At 34.9% G+C, this 18990-nt stretch overlaps 1 protein-coding gene across 3 annotated transcripts; it reads right to left on the bottom strand.

The window, feature by feature from the left end:
- Positions 1-12918: 12918 nt before the first annotated feature.
- LOC116122854 lies at positions 12919-16825 on the bottom strand. Of its 3 annotated transcripts, none has more exons than XM_031408656.1 (13): positions 16755-16825; positions 16153-16360; positions 15980-16030; positions 15567-15697; positions 15357-15473; positions 15141-15260; positions 14736-14818; positions 14218-14381; positions 14044-14097; positions 13802-13911; positions 13542-13655; positions 13345-13470; positions 12919-13254 (listed from the first exon to the last, which is right to left on the bottom strand). In XM_031408656.1, the coding sequence occupies exons 2-13, from the start codon at positions 16327-16329 to the stop codon at positions 13227-13229; spliced, it is 1275 nt and encodes a 424-aa protein (XP_031264516.1). In that variant the 5' UTR covers positions 16330-16360; positions 16755-16825; the 3' UTR covers positions 12919-13226. The 3 variants fall into 3 exon arrangements, with proteins under 3 accessions (XP_031264516.1, XP_031264517.1, XP_031264518.1); XM_031408657.1 differs by having other exon boundaries at positions 16717-16822; XM_031408658.1 differs by having other exon boundaries at positions 16153-16421; positions 16755-16795.
- Between the last annotated feature and the right edge of the window lie 2165 nt (positions 16826-18990).

The following is an 18990-nucleotide window of genomic DNA, read 5'->3' as shown; positions in this document are numbered from 1 at the left end:
GCATGAATCTTGCAGCAACTTGAAATAACAAACAACAGCAAAAAAAATAATAAAATAAAAAAAAAAATCCTCATGTAAACACCAACAGGAACATGTTGTCAATAACTTCAATATCCTCCCTCAAGCAAAGCAGAAAGGATCTTGCTGAAGCTTGAGAAATAGAACATATATGCACTTAATTTGTATAATGGCAATTAGCTTCTTTCAGTCTTTTAGTATGTCCTCCTTGAAGTTGAAGCCTAGTTTAACAACCTTCCTACTTACATAGCTCCTGTGTTTTAGGAAAACAAGAAATGAGAGGTAGTTTGCCCCTTAACATAGAAAATCTTGCGACTGACAAAGGTTTTGTCAACAAGTCTGCTAGTTGAAATTCAGATGGAACAAACTATATAACTAGTTTCTTAGCTGCAATTAATTCTCAAACATAGTGCACATCTATTTCTATGTGCTTAGTTCTTGCATGAAATAATGGATTTCCTGCAAGAGCTTTAGCACTCAAATTGTCACACCAATGATAGAAATTGGTGATACATAAATACTTAGTTCATCAAACAGATGTTGTATTCAAGCAATTTCAGTAGCACCCTGTGCTAAGGATCTGTATTCTGCTTTAAAGACAAAGAAACTACTTTTTGCTTTTTAGAACACCATTGTATGAGATTTCTTGCAAAAAAGACATAGTAACCAATTATGGACTTCCTGTCAGATGGGCAACTTGCCCAGTCATCATCAGTAAAGCATCCCAGATTCAATCTGTTATGCTTTTTGAAATGAATACCATAAGTTTAGTCCTTTCACATATTGAAGCACTCTTTTGCATGCTTGCCAATGATTCTGAGTAGGATTATGCAAAAATTGACTTAACCTGTTTATTGGAAACATAGATCAGGCCTTATAAGAGTAAGGTATTGCAGAGCTCCTATTATACTTATATATAGAAATGGGTTTTCACAAGTTTCACGGTCTTCTTAGAGGATTTTTTAACCCAAGGCCATTGGAGTATAGCTTGGATTAGCTTCAAGCATATGTTCTTTCTTCAAAACTTCCTGAGCATATCTTGGCTGATGTAACAAAATTCTAGATTCACTTCTTGTTACTTTAATACCAAGACAGTAAGAAACTTGCCCCATATCTTTCAATGCAAACTTGGCATTTAAGTCATTAATTACCTGCTGCAGTAGAGAATTATTACTCCCTGCGATGAGTATATCATCAACATATAATAGTAAGTACAACATATCTTCACCTTTTTTGCAAAAAAATAAACTCTGGTCAGATAGGGAGTGTAAAAAGCCCCAATTCAGTAAAGCTCCTTTGAGCTTATCAAACCAAGCACTAGGAGCTTGTTTAAGCCCATATAGAGTCTTGTTCAACTTGCAAACACGAAGTGGTTTATTTTGATCAACAAAACCTGCTGGTTGTGTCATATAAACAGTTTCTATTAAGTCTCCATTAAGGAATGCATTATTAATATCTACCTGATGAATAAGCCAGTCAAAAAAACACAACAAGGGAAAATATTATGCGAATTGTGCAAGCCTTAAATACTGGAGAAAAGGTTTCGAAATAATTCAAACCAGCAGTTTGTTGGAAGCCTTTTGCTACTAATCTGGCCTTGTACCTCTGTTGTAATGACTGCTTTATACTATAGAAATATATCAAGTAGAATATATTTATATTAGCAAAAGTAAATGAGCCCAAAATTTTCTTTTATTACATATAAACATTATTTATACAAAACAGAGTATCATTTACAAAATGGTATTAAAACAGTGGACAGTGTAGCTATTGCTCTTCGCTTGCCGACATCCATCCAACTGCGTTCTCACCTAGATCCTGCAACCACAAAGAAAAACAACGGGGTGAGCACAAAATAATGCTCAATAAGCAAATCCTCTACTCGACTGTCCCCGTAACTCTCTCTAATTCTTTCCTTACAATTCTCATCTTTCACACAGCTCTTTTTACTTAACTTCTGCTATATGTCACGGCCTCATCTTACCGGAGGCACGGCTGGATGGAGTTCACATAGCACCATCCCATTCTTCGTGACTTTCAGGTGGAGATCACAAAGCACCAACCCGCTTTTCATAACTTTCGAGTGGAGATCACAAAGCACCAACTCGCTTGAGTAACTACCGAGTGGGGATCACAAAGCACCAACCCGTTTTTCGTATTTTTCTCATTCTCTCTACTCTTAGAGTAGTTCATACACAAAGTTCTCTACTCTTTCTCAATCCACTTCTCAATGCATAATTACTACATATGGATAGTTCTTCTCTACTAATGCACTCATGAAATGCCAACATGCAATATTGCAAGAATTAAGGTTTACTACTCATGATTCTCTTAGGCATTTCATCAAACAACTAATGTGCATGCATAAACTCTCATTTATCTATGGTTCTATCCCTTTCTTGAACCATCCAAAATGGGAGGAATCTCCTTCACATAGCTATAATTCTTGCCACACCATAACACTTCCAAAAGATTCTCAACCTTTTTCAATTTCATCTCAAAACTACAATCCCATCACACATCACACTTCTCATAATTGAAGTGTATTCAACAACCATAAAGCAATTATTCTTCTCCATCTCAATTCTCAATAACATATCATCTATCATACACACACAATTTCTACTGAATCTCTACAATTTCCACTAAATCTCTACTCAAACAAAAAAGCTCTCAAATATCAACTTGCATTGGGATTTACTTACCTTGCAATTGAGAGATCACACTTGCACTTTCCCTTCCTTTAAGATGTTGTCTCGTCTCTACCCTTTAAACAATAACACCATAAGAGTTTAATATACAAATAGCTACAAAACTTCACATCTAAAGTAAGAATCCTTACCTTAGGATGCCTTAGATTAATGTTCTACCAAGATCCAACTAAAAACCCTCAAAAATCCTTGAAAGATTGAAGGAAGAGTTTAGAGGAAATGGAGAATGGAAGAGGCAGTGGAAGAAGAATGAATGAAGGGTTTATGAAGTTTATCCCCTCTTTAGCTCAAAATATATTCATTCATTCCCATATTACCCTTGCTCTTTCTTCAAAATTTCATCTTTGTCCTTTCAATCATTACAATCACACCCCCACTCTAATATATTCTCCATAAAATTTCCTTACATTTTACTCCCCACTTTTCCTGCTAACTAGGGGTAGAAAGGTCATTTTGCCCCTATGGAAGAATTCTCTAGAAACTCACTACACAATTTATTCGGCTCTTCACCGCGGCGAAGACTCTTTCTTCTCCCCAACGAAAAATTACAGAACCTACCTCTTTGGTTGCAGAACCTCGTTGCTGCGGCGAAGATTATTCTTCGCCCCGACAAAGTCTGTAACACCAAGATTTCGCCAAGTCTTTACAATTTTAGGGCAACCACTCAACCAAACCAATACATCCATTCAACCAAGGGCCAACCAAAAAATATTAACAATATACCATCTTAAATAAGAGCAAAACAATAAACATTAGCTACGTACCTCAAGTGGGGCATTACATCTGTGAACTTCCATCAGCATTGTATTTAATCCTGAAAACCCATCTGTTATCCACTACAATCATGTCTGACTTATGTGGAACTAGCTGCTAGGTATCATTTTGAAGCAAAGCATCAAACTCCAATTGCATTGCAGCTTTCCATTCCTTATGTTGTAGAGCTACTTCTACTAAGGTTGGTTTTTTTGGACATTCAACAGTAGTATTAAAGGCAACGGAATCATTACCTGCCTTTGATCTGGTAATCATGGAATGTTGATTTGTTGTTTTGGCTACTGAGGTTGGTATACGTGGCAACTGAACTTCTAGCTAAATTTTTGGATAGTCTAAAGAATTTGAAACTATATTCAGGTCATCATCTTGCTTTTTTGAAGAATTTACGCCTCTTGGCTATGCACTTTCATCTCCTTATAAGCTAGATGAACTAACTGATATGTTAGATCCACTAGCATTCTGCTTATTTTCATCATGAGCAGTTTTGTTAGATTTTCCTGTACATCATCAGAAACAAAATTGTTAAAACTTGACATTTGAAACTCCTCTTGATCATTAGAAACCAAAGAGAAAGTTAGTTGCCAGGATGACTACTAGTTATCAACTTTGAATGATGTTTCAAGTTTCTGATTTGGCCAAGGAAAACCTTCTGCAAAGGGAAATTTTCCCTTATCAAATGTAACACTTTTTGAAATGTAAACTCTACCATCTGGACTTAAACAGAGATATCCTTTGTGAGAAGTGTTGTAACCAAGAAAAACACACTGTAAGGTATGAGAATTTAGCTTATTTTTGTTATAAGCCCTGATAAATGGAAAACATAAGCACCCAAACACCTTCAGAGAATGAAAATCTGATGGTTTTTTAAATAACACATCAAATGGTGATTTGTAGTTCAAAACTACAGATGGCGACCTATTTATGAGATAAGTTGCTGTGTGAAAAACATTCCACCAGTATTTCAAGGGCATAAAAACATTTGCAAGTACGATTAACCCTACTTCAGTGATGTGCCGATGTTTTCTTTCCACCTTGCCATTTTGTTTATGTGTGTGTGGACAAGGATGTCTAAAAATGATGCCAAGTTTGCTTAGATAAGGTAGAAGTGTTCTAAACTCTCCTCCCCAATCAGTCTGAATTCCTTTAATTTTGACAAAAAACTGCCTTTCTACCAAGGTAATAAACTGGACAAACATGTTGTGTGTTTCTAACTTCATTTTCAATGGATAAATCCAGCTATATCTGGTGAAGTCATCTACTATCACAAAATAATACCTATATCCTTCCTTTGACATGATTGGTGTTCGTCCCCATAAATCTGCATGTACCAACTCAAAAGGATGCTCTGTATTCAAACCAACAAAAGGAAATGAAATTTGATGTTGTTTTCCATATTGACAAGCTACACAAACTGAACCTTTATTAATATCAGAAACATTACAAGTTACATTCAGTTTTTGTAGCACCTTTGACAGTACTTGAATACTTGGGTGCCCTAGGCTCTGTTTGGTACATATATTGGGATAGTTTTCCCCATAAAGTTAACACAAAATTTGTGTTTGGTTCACCTATTTTCAAAATACAATTCTAAATTATTCAATTTCTTTTAAACCCCCTAAATTTTTTGATTTAACTAAACAACCCCCAAAAAAATTTTTTAGAAATTGACAAAAACACCCCAGCAACCCAAATTTACTAGATTCCGGCCACCACTACCGGAAGCTGGTCAGAATCTGGTGTAATAGCGCACTACCGGCTAAATCTGGCCGGTAGTATGCCGAAAAATGCCAGATCTTTGGTTGTTGACAATGGTCAACGACGGCCAAGATAGGGTCGTCGTTGACCATCAACGACAGCCATATCTTTGGACATCATTGATGACCAAATGCGGCCAAATCTGGCTGTCAATGGCCAAATCTAGCCATAAATCTAGCCTTTTTTGGCCAGATCCACGGTGGATCTAACCGAAAAAGGCCATATTGGCGTATGACCGGCAAGATCCAGCCGGTCATACATCGATACGGCTACTCCGGCCACCCTCCGACAGTAGTGGCCGACTGTCCGTATTTAATGAGTTGGTTGGGGGTGTTTTTGTTAACTTTGAATATTTTATTATAGGGGTGTTTAGTAAATAAATAAACATAGGAGGTATTTTTGTTGATTTTTAAAATTCTACATCGTAATACCCACCCAATTTAACTTTTTTCAAAATATTACTCTAAAAACTACCCAATAATGAACCAAACGAAGCCCTAATTTTTTATGCCATTTCAGTACATCCTTATTTGTACTACAAACTAATGCAGTTGAACCAGAACGAACATATATCCTTATTGTAAGACTTATTGGAAAACAAACTTTTCTGATAAGAGTTCTTATTACATTCTTCTACCTTCTTTACTTCTTTGGGAACAAAAACTTGATGTAACTGTAGAGAGTGATCTTGAGGAATTAACAGCTGATACAAACCATCTTTGAGAACCCCTTTCAGTAATACTTCCTCTGAGGCTTTATCCTTTATAATGCAATGTTCAGCAAAGAATTCGGCAATCACATCATTATCCTTCATAAACTTGGAAATACTAAGAAGGTTCTTTGCAATCAGTGGCACACACAAGATATTTTGCAAATAAAGAACTTTGTTTGAATTTCAGGTGGGAATAGAAGAAAAACATGTATGTGAGATATTCAAGAGTTGTCCACTACGCACTTGTAACTTCTCACCACCTTCATAATTTCTGCTTTTCTCTAATTGACTGAGATCTAGTGTGATGTGACTAGTTGCACCAAAATCCATGTACCATGATGGATCAAAAACAGTGGTTGGCTGAGCAAAATAAGAACACTGTCCAACAATATTATTTGATTGAGTCATATCAAAATCTACTTGGCCAATTGTATTTGTTGTATTTCCCTTAAAATTTGTGATATTCTGAACCATCATGGCATGTTCTGCTCCTTTGAACTGTGAAACACCATTGCTAGCACCTTGATTTTGAGCTCCTTAATAAGATACATTGAACCTGAGATAACAATTGATAGCAGTATGCCCAGACTTATTACACACTTGACAAATTACTCAGTTTTTCACAAAATTTATGTCTCTTCCTCTTCCTCTGCCATAACTATTTGACTCTTGAGTATATGCAAAAGCTGCAAACATATTCTTGTCTTGAGGATAAACCACATAAGAGCTAGCATGTCCATATAAACCAGATTGATTGTGATGTCTATATAACCAGATTGATTGTGATTTCCATATAAGCCAGATTGATTGTGAACATCATTCCCATTGTATGTCAGAGAATTGCTACTGGTGTAATTAACAGGCTCAAAACTTCGTATATTAGAATCTGTTCTCTTCTTATTAGACTGGGGAATATTTGTTGACTTAGCTGGATAAGATTGTTCATGCATTCCTCCATAATTTGCACTATGCCTTTCAATTCTCATTTCATGTTTATGTAGATAGAACTGTACTTCCTAAATCATCAGATCACTTCTTGATGACAGATTTGCTACAATTGCATCATACTCAGGACCAAGTCCATCCATTATATATGCAATTAGGTCTTTTGTTGAAATATGAACTCTAGTAGAATAAAGAGAATCTGAGAACTCCTTCATTTTCAGTACATATTCATTAATCGAAAGGGATTCCTTCTTTGTGGACTGAAGCATGTTTCTTAAATGCATGGTTCTAGCTCTGGATTTTGTGACAAAGTGATGCTCAAGAGTTTTCCAGATATCAAAAGCACTTTGGTACTTTGCAACATGCCCAAACATTGACTCAGAAATCGACGCAAACAACCAACTGACCAAGAATTGGTCCATTCTTTTCCACAGAAAATAAGCAGAATTTATTCTTTTAGAATTAACACCAAAACTTTCAGAGTTTTCATCAACAAACTGAGATGGACATGACTTTTCTCCAATCACGAATCCATCTAAATCAAACGACACCAATGCTGGAAATACTTGCGATTTCCAGTAATTGTAGTTCTTTTCAAACAATTTCACAGATATCATCGGCAACGAATTAGGAAAATTGAAATTCGAAGTGAAGTTTGCAGAACTTATACCAGAATTCCATGAAGAATTCATGAAATTTGCAACTTTTTCATTTCCTTTAGAGACATTGATTTCGGCTTCCATTGCTTTGTCTCCTTATCCTTTGTTCACTAAAGTGTTGAGATTTGAGGTGTTAATCATGGCGACGTGAATCTAACTGCTCTGATACCATGTAAAACTTCCTTCAAATAAAATAGCCCTAACAGGATGGAGTAAAAAAAGAGTAATGCTACATTTACATCACTCTTTTACATCATATTCATTACATCATGATGTGGCATACATCACAACTACACAAATTTTTAATTATTTTAAATTTTTAATATTATAATAGAATTTATGTGGTTGTGACATATGTCACATCATGAAGTAATGAAAATGATATAAAAAAGTGGTGTAAATGTAGCATTACTCTTCTATTATAATATTAAAAATTTAAAATAATTAAAAATTTATTTAGTTATAACATATGCCACATCATGATGTAATAAATATGATGTAAAAGAGTGACGTAAATGTAGCATTATTCAGTTGGATAGCAAAGAATCTGTAAGCCAGATTACATTCTTAACGGCATTAATTATAAGGGTTATAATCCTCTACAACCATCTTAGTTTAATGAGCTATATATGGATTAGATAAAAATTATTATGCTAAATAGACCAATCATTGTTATGTACAAAGTTTGTTTAAGAAAAAATAAATAAAAAAGCATATTATTAAATAATTTAAAAGATTTCTTCCCAAAATAAATAAAATGAATTTTCAGACTATTTTTGTCCGAATAAATCCCCTTTTCTGACGTTTCTTGTCCATGTTGGTAGAGATGTCTTGTCGGGGGTAGAAATATTTTTACTTCTGAAGCAATTAATGTAGTCCATCCTTATCTAAGCTTGAGGGTTCACTTAGTAATTTTGAATATATATCTTAAGAGTCCTAAATTTAAATTCTCCTGACTACTAATAAGAGATAATCACTGGAGACTTACCTAACTATTAACTTCAAAACCCGAAGAGATTAGTTAAAATACGTCCAAACTGGTCTAAACACCCCAGATATCAAGCTGATCTAAACTCCAGGTTAACATTCTTAAGCTGATGAAGAGCCATGCTAAGCTTATGCAGGCAAGTAGGGGTGTTCAAAAGAACCGATTGGAACCAGAACCAGTGGATACCTGGGGTTTAGTTTCGGTTCCTACCCAGAACCGACCGTCAACGGGTAGGTTCCGATTCTAAATTTTTGGAACCGGAACCAGGAACTGAGACTAATATAAAATAAAATTAAAGAGTAGGGGGTTAATAGAAATCTTTGTAGAAAAAATAATATGAATACATTTATATTTATATTTCATAACATTTACAGTAAGTTGGTTTGACTTTTAAGAATCTATCTTTACAAAGTAATGGAGTTTGTAATTTTGAATTTATAATTTGTAATTTTATTTTTGTTAACAAGTGCTAGGNTACCAAAGAATCTGTAAGCCAGATTACATTCTTAACGGCATTAATTATAAGGGTTATAATCCTCTACAACCATCTTAGTTTAATGAGCTATATATAGATTAGATACAAATTATTATGCTAAATAGACCAATCATTGTTATGTACAAAGTTTGTTTAAGAAAAACTAAATAAATAACATATTATTAAGTGATTTAAAAGATTTCTTCCCAAAATAAATAAATAAAATGAATTTTCAAACTATTTTTGTCCGAATAAATACCCTTTTCTGACGTTTCTTGTCCATGTTGGTAGAGATGTGGGGGTAGAAAATATTTTTACTTTTTGAAGCGATTAATGTAGTCCACCCTTAATTAAGCTTGAGGGTTCATTTAGTACTCTTGAATGTATTATTTAAGAGGTTCGGATTTTGAATTTGAATCCTCACGATTATTAATAAGAAGTAGTCACTAAAGACTTACCTAACCATTAACTTTAAAACCGAAAGAGATTAATTGAAATACATCCAAACTGGTCAGATATCAAGCTGGTCTAAACTCCAGTTTAACATTTTTCTTAGGGGGTGTTTGTCTGAGCTTATGAAAATTAGCTTATAAGTAACAATTGCTTATAAGCTAAAATTAACTTATAAGCATTTAAAATTTTAAGCAATTACGTGTTTGGTTAAAGTACTTATAAGCGACTGATAAGTAATTGACGTGTTTGGTAAAATGTGGCTTATAAGTACATTTTATTATAAAATTACTAAAAAAGGTACTACATTAAACAAGGACATACTATGGAATTTTAAAATTAAACAAGGATAATGTGGTCAAACTAGCTTATAAGCAAAGTGCTTATAAGTAAAAAAAAATTAAGTACCTCCCCCCCAACTTATTTTTTTTAGCTTATAAGCTCAACTTATAAACTCAACTTATAAGCTCAAAAAAATTATAAACAAACAGGTCAGCTTAATTTTAGAGCTTATAAGCAAGTTTGACCAGCTTATAAGCTTAGACAAACACCACCGTAAGCTGATGAAGGGCCATGCTAAGCTTATGCAGGCAAGTACAAGATTGTGCTATAGGCTGAATAGTAGTTTTGTTTATGCCGATGCATATTATTCACTTCTGCTCACTATAATTACCCTCGGTTCAGGATAATAACAAAGAATGGTATACCTCGAAGCAGGATTAGCTTCGTGCGAGACAGAAAAAAAAGGATCGCTTTGAGGAATAGAAATAAAGACTCCGGCATCTACTTTTGGCATTACAGATCCTCAGACCACAGTTACAATTTTAGAAGTTGTTCTGAGGCCCACTTAAAGTAATATACCACTGGCAATGCCAAACGAGGCAACGGTTACCGGATTCTTCATCCCATCTGACATCAGATGCTGGATGTTCCAGTAACATGAAAAATAACAGTATATATATTGGTATCCCAGAAGCTTCTTCATTGTGCCCCTGGGTCTTTCTGTTTAATATAAACTTGGAGAACTCCTTGAAATATCAAGATCGTGTAGATTCTGAAATCTTGTGTTTTATCTCTGTATTCCATAACTATCTCTCTTTCATTTGCAGAATTCTAATACAGTAGCTCCTTCTTGTCCTTGGTAATATTCAACTTCAAAAGTTTCATCAGTCTTTTCAGTAGGTAAAGATGTTGATAACATGGTAATGAGGTCAGACCACTCTGAAAAAGAGCTTCGAATGGTTGATGCTTGGTTTGAAGAAGAACTTGATGCTCTATGGATTGGTGTACGCGGTATGGGCAGGGAAATTGGGAATCGATGCTCAGGGATCCAATGTTGACTTCTGACGATCTTGCCTAAAGGTGGCATAAGGAAAGACAACAAATCCTTCCGAGTGAAAATCTTCCAGGTTTCATTCAACCAGCTCCAAGTTCAGTGTATCTATGACCTTGTCGTCACTGATCTCCCAGCGTATATAGCCATCTCCAGAAATACAAAAAGTTCTCCAGTTTTACTGCTGGCGTCGCCATCTCCTGGAGCCAGAAATAATTCAAGTACCGGACTTTAACTGATTAAACCCAATCTTAGCTCGGCAGCTTATAAGAATCAGCTGACTCCAGACATAAAAAACAGCATTCGGCAGACTCTTTCTCCAGGCGGTTCATTTCATCTCTCCTGGAATAAAATGGACCAGAATCAAAGTTCTGACTCCAGTGAAACTGAGTCAGACCCGACTGTGGGGAAAGGTGTCAAGAGGAGGACTTATTTGCTTGAGGAAACTGATTCTGCATGTTGATAGTATCTTTGATCCTCAAATTGTAGCTGTTTTCTTGCCCTGGAACCGGAACTGGAAGAGATTACTAATGCAGCAGTGACATCTGCATTACAAAACTGCTGTCATCGATTAAAAACAACAATGCAAAAGCCGTCAAAATATAACCCTCAAAGATATTTGCTCTTGTCTCTTGTAGGAAGAACTTATATCAGTTTTGGACTACAGGATGGCCGCTTTTATTTGTGTGATCTTTCAGAAGCTAGATAAACACTTTGGCAAACTTACTCAAGAGTCCTTCACCAGAGCTCCAGTTAGGACTCTATTGCTTCCTATTTCCTGTAAGATCTCGTTCACCGCGTCCTGTGTCCTTGTGTCAGGAGTGGGTTGTACCCTCGTGGAAGTGCTACCAGTCGAACGCTATGTTGGATTGAGCAGCAGTTCCAGAAAATGAGGAATGTGAGCAATTCAATTCCCACATTCCCTCATATCTTCCCAACATTCACCAACCACAAAGAACAATACTGAGCAAGACACGCCTTGTCCAGTAAGTTATTGTTTTGTACAAGATGGTGAACTTTCCATGGCACTCCTGGTACAAATTATACAAGTTCAAAAAACAACTAGTTAGCTTATATGAGTGCTAGGTTAGTAAGATGAAACTTCGATTAGGCACATTTTAAGTGCATCTCACCTTGAGTAATTTTCTGGTAAATCATTGATCCGATAACATCAAACTGTCTTCAAGTTCATCATCGTCTTCATTTGCTTCTCCTTCTGATCCTGCGTTGCTTGACACTCTTTCAGAAACTCCAACCATGGCTTTTATCTGAAATATCATTCTAAGAGGGAGTATTGTTAATGCTTTAGAAATGTGTGAAAAGGGAATGAGAAATGAAGAGATTGCAAGTAGATTTATGAGAAGAAAATGAATCCATATCCCGGAAAATCAGGGTAGATTTATGTTTCTTTTTCTAGGAAAAGTGTTCAGATTCATACCGGATTTTCCGGGATATGGATTCATTTTCTTCTCATAAATCTACCCTGAAATCTCTTCATTTCTCATTCATTATTCACACATTTCTAAAGAATCAACAATACTCCCTCTTAGAATGATATTTCAGATAAAAGTCATTAAAATGATTTTTAATGCTAGATATCACCTTAACTTTATTTGCTTCCAGATAAATCCTAATGTATTCTATACATTGATTGAAGACCAGAGAGTCCACAAGTTTATTCATAAGAATTACAATTCTGGAAATGGGTTGTTGCATCTGCATTTTACCAAATCTTTGAAAACTTGGACTGTGGTGTGTTCAAGAACAACGCGTATTGGATCTCTTGTTTGTAGTCATATAGAGATTAGGACTTGAGAAATTTTCAGGTAAAATAATGATATAAGATCTTTGTGTTACATTGATTGTGCTACAATACATCAAGATCAAGTACAGAATTCTCAGGTTTGAATGTTCGTATTTTTTTTTTTTTAAATCCAAATCCAAATCCAAACTCCCGCAACTGACACCGATAAACACTAAAAAGACATAATTTTGCAATTTTCTATACGAGAAAAGTTGAATGAGTTTGTCTTTTAGTGGTAGGTGGTGTCAGTAAACCACAGAACGTCCACAAAAGATTCGGACAAAAGAAGCGTATTATTCACATACCCATCAAGGCTTTCTTCAAATCAAACTTCTCATTGCAAAATGCCAAACAATACCTTACCAATCCATTACAGAATTGCTGTCAACTAGATTATGTATTTCAGAATAGAGAGATTTCTCTGCCAACTATCTATGACAAAGAAAGCCAAAAAAAAAAAAAATACACAGCAAGTATCCCATTCTTCACAACAACTTCACTAAATTCATAGCCTTATATAATGCATGTTGACCAAATATTACTCTAAAGGCTGGGACTAAAAATCCATGTGAAAAGAAATTGCGAATTGTAACTTCCTCAGCTTACAAGATGGTGCAGCTCCCTTGTGATCTACAATAGATAAAGATTAATTTATTAGTCATAATACCAATGAGAAATGTCTTTGTTGGTTTATAACTGAAATGATTGATTGATGTCTACCTTTTTGTGCCTTCAAAGCTTGCTAAGGCTTGCTCAAACTTAAGCCAAGAAGGACCAGTTTCTTGAAGATTAACATTCTTTGGCCCAGCGAGATAAGCTTGAACAACAAATTGTGGAGTTCTTTCCCTGTTATGGAAGCAAAACCATTAGAGAAGAAAACTTTGTCATATGAAATTTTACATGGTGAACAAACCTACCTTCCTTCATATTCTGATAGCCAAGCCAAATAGGCTGCACCAAAGTACATTGATACAAACGGCTTATTTAGATCTTCCATAGAATCAACTTTATAAGCCCTGTAGCCCAGCTCCCTGCACATGACAGAAAAAAAAAAAAAGAAAATTTGGAATTTAGTCAAATACAAAGGAAAAAAACATGCTGAAAGCTTCAACATGAACAGAAAATTCAGTCTCTTTATTAGTAGTATTTGAAAGTAAATTTTAGTTATCCTACTTACATGTAAATCCAGAAAGCAGTGGAGTAGTCAATTCCCATAATGCCAGGTTTTTGTCCGACACCATGCACAAAACGCATGCTAACCATCTCAGCAAGAGCACAAAGAACTGTCTGTAGAAAAGATAAGCCGCAGGGGAAAAAATTACATGCAACATTGGAAAGAGAAACTTAAAAGTTACTTCCACTAATGTCTAATCTTATCATGTAACCTGTAACTATTCGCTAATTGAACCGTATACTTACAGGTTTAACACCCTTTGTATTGAAATACTTGGAAAGAATGATTTCAGCTACTGCCTGCAAGAAGACATTAATGTAATTTGAGTTCATTTCCCTTTCACAGAAGATTAAGTTCATTTAACTTTTCAATTTATTGCACCAAAATTTGACATTAAAAGGAAGAAAGAAGGTTCATGCCTTCAGTTCTATTCGGGAAAGATAGGGTCTTTTCTTTGCATCATGAGAAAAGCGCACTTTTCCGCGTTTTTCTCCTGATTTTGTCCATTCTTTGGCAACCTCGGGATTATTCCACATCTCTTCCATGTCTTCAGGTGAAGTTTTAGCATCCCAATAATCAGTACCTGATTCTCATTCAAGAAAGATAGGAAAATCAACCAGGCTGTAAACATAGGCAACTCTTTATAATGATAAAGAGATACTCAGATATGGCATAAGAACTTTCTGGAAAGACTAAATACACTAACAGGGTTCAGATTCAAATCACAATTGAACTAGAAGGACAATCAAATGTCAGGTCAATTACAAACTTGGGAAGAAAAATGGCTTGGGGGCCTCCCGGTGAACTGCGACTCATGGCTTCAAAAAGATGAATATCATCTTTTTAATAGTTACAATACGTTTTAGTGTAAGGAATATGATTCGTATGGTGACATGAATGCAATGCAAGTAAACTTTAGAAACTGAAAAAGTGCAACCTGTGTTTTCTGAAGCAGGTTTATTAGCAGAAGCAGTAGGAGAAGAAACATCATTCCGTGAAGAACCATCATCCAAGAACTTTCTGCACGACAAAAAAATAATACTGGTAATAAATCTCAAAAATAAAGTGTTGATTTGGTTAAGGAATTGCCTTTAGCTTCTTGCATGCACTAAATCCTGATTTCCAGCATTCTTTAGAACAAAAATAAATTTCCACCATGTATCTTAATATCATGTTAAAATATGACTTACATTTTCCACCATTCCTTTGAAAGTTCAATCAAATACTTAATTTTAATGCTTTTAACAAACTAACAGAAATGGGAAAACACCACAAACAACAGAGCAAGGACATATCAAACAATCCAATTGTGAAATTCTCGAGTATTAGCGAAAACAACCACCTTGATGGAAGACTTTCTTTGACTGAAACATATCTTTTCCAATATGGCAATGTAGATTTGTGAGTAGCCTTTTTCGCGCCTCCTTTATATGCCCTGACAATATATTCTTCACTCCTTTCTCTGCAGAGGAAGTAATTAGTATCAATATCTCAGCATTGGTTAAACCCTTTGGTGATGCTAATGGATTAAATGAAGTCTCAAGATTTTGCAACTTACTTTCCATCATAGGTTGATAAATATTTCAGGTAAGCAGCTCCAAAATATACACTTACGAAGGGCCTATACAGAAGATCTGGATTTATTTCCACATCATATGCTTTGTAACCCATATCACTGCAAGCAATTTGTAGTGAAGATTAGTGAAATGATTAATGAGTTAAAATTGTTAAATGCTCATAAAAGACAAACAGATCATATAGTTGTTACCCAAACAGCCAAATAGCAGTTTTTGTTGAAATTTGCATGAGACCTTGAGTGGTTTCCTTAGACTTTTTTTCAATACGCATAGAAAGGAGCTGTCTGTCACTTTCAAGTTCACAAATTGCACAAATCATTTCCTGTGAAACATAAAAACGATCCTGAAATTAAACATCTATGGTAGCAGAGAAAAAACTTGAAGCAAATAGAAAAGGACATCCTGTTTTTCTTATTTGTTTCACATTTATCTGCTATGGAGAGATATCAGAAATATCCCTTTTCTCTGATGGGTGAAAAATGAAAAACATATAAATAAATCAATTTCTGTAAACAGATTTCATTCCCCTGAATTAAACATCATCCATGTTGTCAAACTTATAAATCCAGAACATAAAATACACAACCAGATGAAAGATACAAACCGGATCAATCTGTGAATCAAAATGTCTTCGAACAGTGATATTGACAACAGCCTGAAAGCATACGACACAATGCAAGGGAAGATCAAAGAATAAGATCAGACCCAGTTGAGTAAGTAACCTGCATATGAGTATTCAACATATAACATATGCCTTATGCAATGAATCTGGTTTACCTTTATCTCAGTCTGAGTCAAAAAAGGCTCTCCATCAGGATCCCTAGAGAGATGGACTTTCTGTCCTCTATCTTCTCCAGCATCTAGCCATTCAGTGCTGACTTCAACTTCCTTCCACATTTCCTTCATGTCCTCGGGATCAACACAATCATCCCAATACTTGTAGCTGACTGCCATCCTCAATACTACTTGATCTCTCTTATAGCATCTATCATCATCCACAACAACAATAGCATCAATCTCAATTCTCAATATCTCCCATCAAAAACCTAAAAAACAAAATCATTAAACACCCTATAAAATTCATAAAAACATACAATGTCACACTTATAACATATAAACGTTATCAAATCAAACATACAAACGTGATCAAATCAGTACAGCAGCATCGTCTCGACTACGTATAACACATTGTACATAACAATTTAATAGTAACATTACCAAAATCAAGAGATCACATATTAAAAGAGACATTGTTAAAACTCTCAATATATAGCATTATCAAATATAAAAAAACACGTAGAATTATATTGAAATTGAACATTATAAGACAAACCCATGTACCAAAATGAAGAAACAAACATTACGGAGAGGGGGTTTACTTAAGAGGCAGGAGGAAATGGGGTAAGGAAATGAAATCCTTTCTTCTGGGGGCTCTGTGTATGTTTGTTACTTTGTTTGTTGGTTAGAATGAAAGTGTGATTGAAACAAAAGGAAATAATAAAAATCGAGGCCAATTGGACGTGAGGTAGAAGAGGTTTTGCGTGGCTGACACGTGGCGTGCCCCGCTGTCTGGTTTTCCTTTTTCAGGTGAAATGGCAATATCTCTCCCCCCCATTTGGGAACTATTCGAATGCGGCTGAGAGTATATTGCTCTTTCTTATTCCCTTCTTTTTCTGGCCACTGAATTGGTTTACTAAGTTTAGCTTGTGTGGTCAACATGATTGGTTTGACCATATTATTGTAAATTCATTATGACGTGGCACGATTTTGTTGGTTCAATAGTAATTCTAGAGTCTGGATTTTTTTTTTTTTAAGGTTTTCAATTTGTCACCAGTAAATTTAATGGTTTTGTTAACTTTTTTTTATGAAAATAACTTTTATAAAAAAAATTAAATTATTTTACATCCATATTTGTTTAAAAAACCTCACCATATATGAATTCATTAAATAAATTAAAAAAAGAAGCATATAATAAAATATTATTAATTTGAGTTAAAAAATACAAGATACTTCTAATAGCTAGATACAAAGAATTTTTCCATCGTCACCAATTAAGCGTTAATTATAGTTTGATATGCCTATTAGTTATAGTTTGATGTCTAAGACATCACACATGCACCGTAAGAGAAAAAATGACCGAAAGAAGGTTGGGGTGGATTGCAATTGCGACAGTTAGGGTTTCCTGGAGTTTTGATCATGGGGGCATGTTTGCTAGATTTCAAACCTATAGGGATTTATGGTTAATTCTCAAAGGTGTGTCTATTAAGTTTTAAACTTGTTGGATATACTGACGTCACCGATCGAATCGACCAACCCAGGAATATGCCCCTTGACTGGTTCATGGGGTGGTTTAGGTTTTTAGAACATTGTAAAATATCACACATTCATTGTAAGAGAAAAAAGTCTTGTTATTAACAAGATCGACCTATTTCTTATTATCATTTATATATAGAGTTTATATGATTTTTGCATTATTTTCAAGCTTTATATTGATAAGAATATGACATACAACCACAATATTCTTGTTGATATGAAAATTCGTACTAACTAGAGAGATCCGATTGACTTTGATGGAATCAGAATGAATGTAGGCGTGATTACGGATAATCAACGATGGGTGAATAATAAGTACAATAAAGTAAAAGACAATAAAAATTTTTAAAGTGGTTCGCTGAGATGATCTCTTATGCCTACGCCCACTGTTCTTATATTTGCTGCAAGAGCTTATAATCAGAGTTCAATGAAAAATTTCTAACCTCGTTTTTATCATTGAGGGGATTTATATACAAGGTTTGTACAAAGAAACGAGCAAAAATCAAAGGATTACAATTGATCTAAACTGCAATTCTGATATTCTCACGATTGGGCGTTGTAATTGCGCAGAGATTGTTGTTAATCTAGTTATTCCTGTAATATCTGGGATATGAAATTATCTAGGAATTGATTGAATGATTATTCAAGTTGTTCGCGATTAACTTGTGCTGGATCGAGCTATATGTCGACGAGCTTATATTGGGTCGGACAACCAGTAGAGTCAAATTGATTCTGGATCGATCTAATATCTCGAAACTCACCGAAGTTGATGAAAAAATCACAAACAACAACTGTCAATATGGTCAAGCTCAAGGAACAAGTTAATGACCCAATTAAACAGTATTGTACTATAAAAGTCTTCGAAAGAAACTAAATACTTCTACGATAATCTGCTCGACTATTTTATCCAAGACTTTATCGTAAAATTAAATACCAGAATCGTTTTTTAAAATATTTTTACACGTATCGCGGGACATGTCCATATTAGTAATAGACAAACGAAGAAATTAGCTAAAAATTGAACAGAAATAAAAGAAAAATGCTTTAATCACAAAAATGTATAGCATGATGATTAAAAGGTGGCACTCCATGGAAATTGGAATCCAATAATGCGTCGTTTTGTTAATTAATAAAAAGTTAGATGCACGTGGAGGGTGTTGTTGGCAGCAATCCAAACACTGCGTTGCCTTTAAGCAAATTTCTAGAGTAGACCGTCCCCACTTTGAGCCACCCGACCAATAACGTACATTTCCCTACGGATTGCTTCTATACAGTCCATCAAGTTCTTGTCTTTTTATTTAT

The sequence above is a fragment of the Pistacia vera genome, unplaced genomic scaffold, assembly GCF_008641045.1.
Source record: "Pistacia vera cultivar Batoury unplaced genomic scaffold, PisVer_v2 Contig138, whole genome shotgun sequence".
NCBI lineage: Eukaryota > Viridiplantae > Streptophyta > Magnoliopsida > Sapindales > Anacardiaceae > Pistacia > Pistacia vera.
The sequence above is the reverse complement of the archived record's forward strand: the minus strand, read 5'-3'. Positions and strand labels throughout refer to the sequence as shown.

What these genes read in the sequence shown, in the direction of transcription:
- LOC116122854 (XM_031408656.1), bottom strand. Translation starts at nt 16,329, where the DNA reads ATGGCAGTCAGCTACAAGTATTGGGATGATTGTGTTGATCCCGAGGAC. An exon ending in AAAGAAAGTCTTCCATCAAG is followed by an intron (nt 14,819 to 15,140) that starts GTGGTTGTTTTC and finishes TTTGTCGTGCAG; the next exon opens with AAAGTTCTTGGATGATGGTT. An exon ending in ATACAAAGGGTGTTAAACCT is followed by an intron (nt 13,912 to 14,043) that starts GTAAGTATACGG and finishes TCTTTTCTACAG; the next exon opens with ACAGTTCTTTGTGCTCTTGC.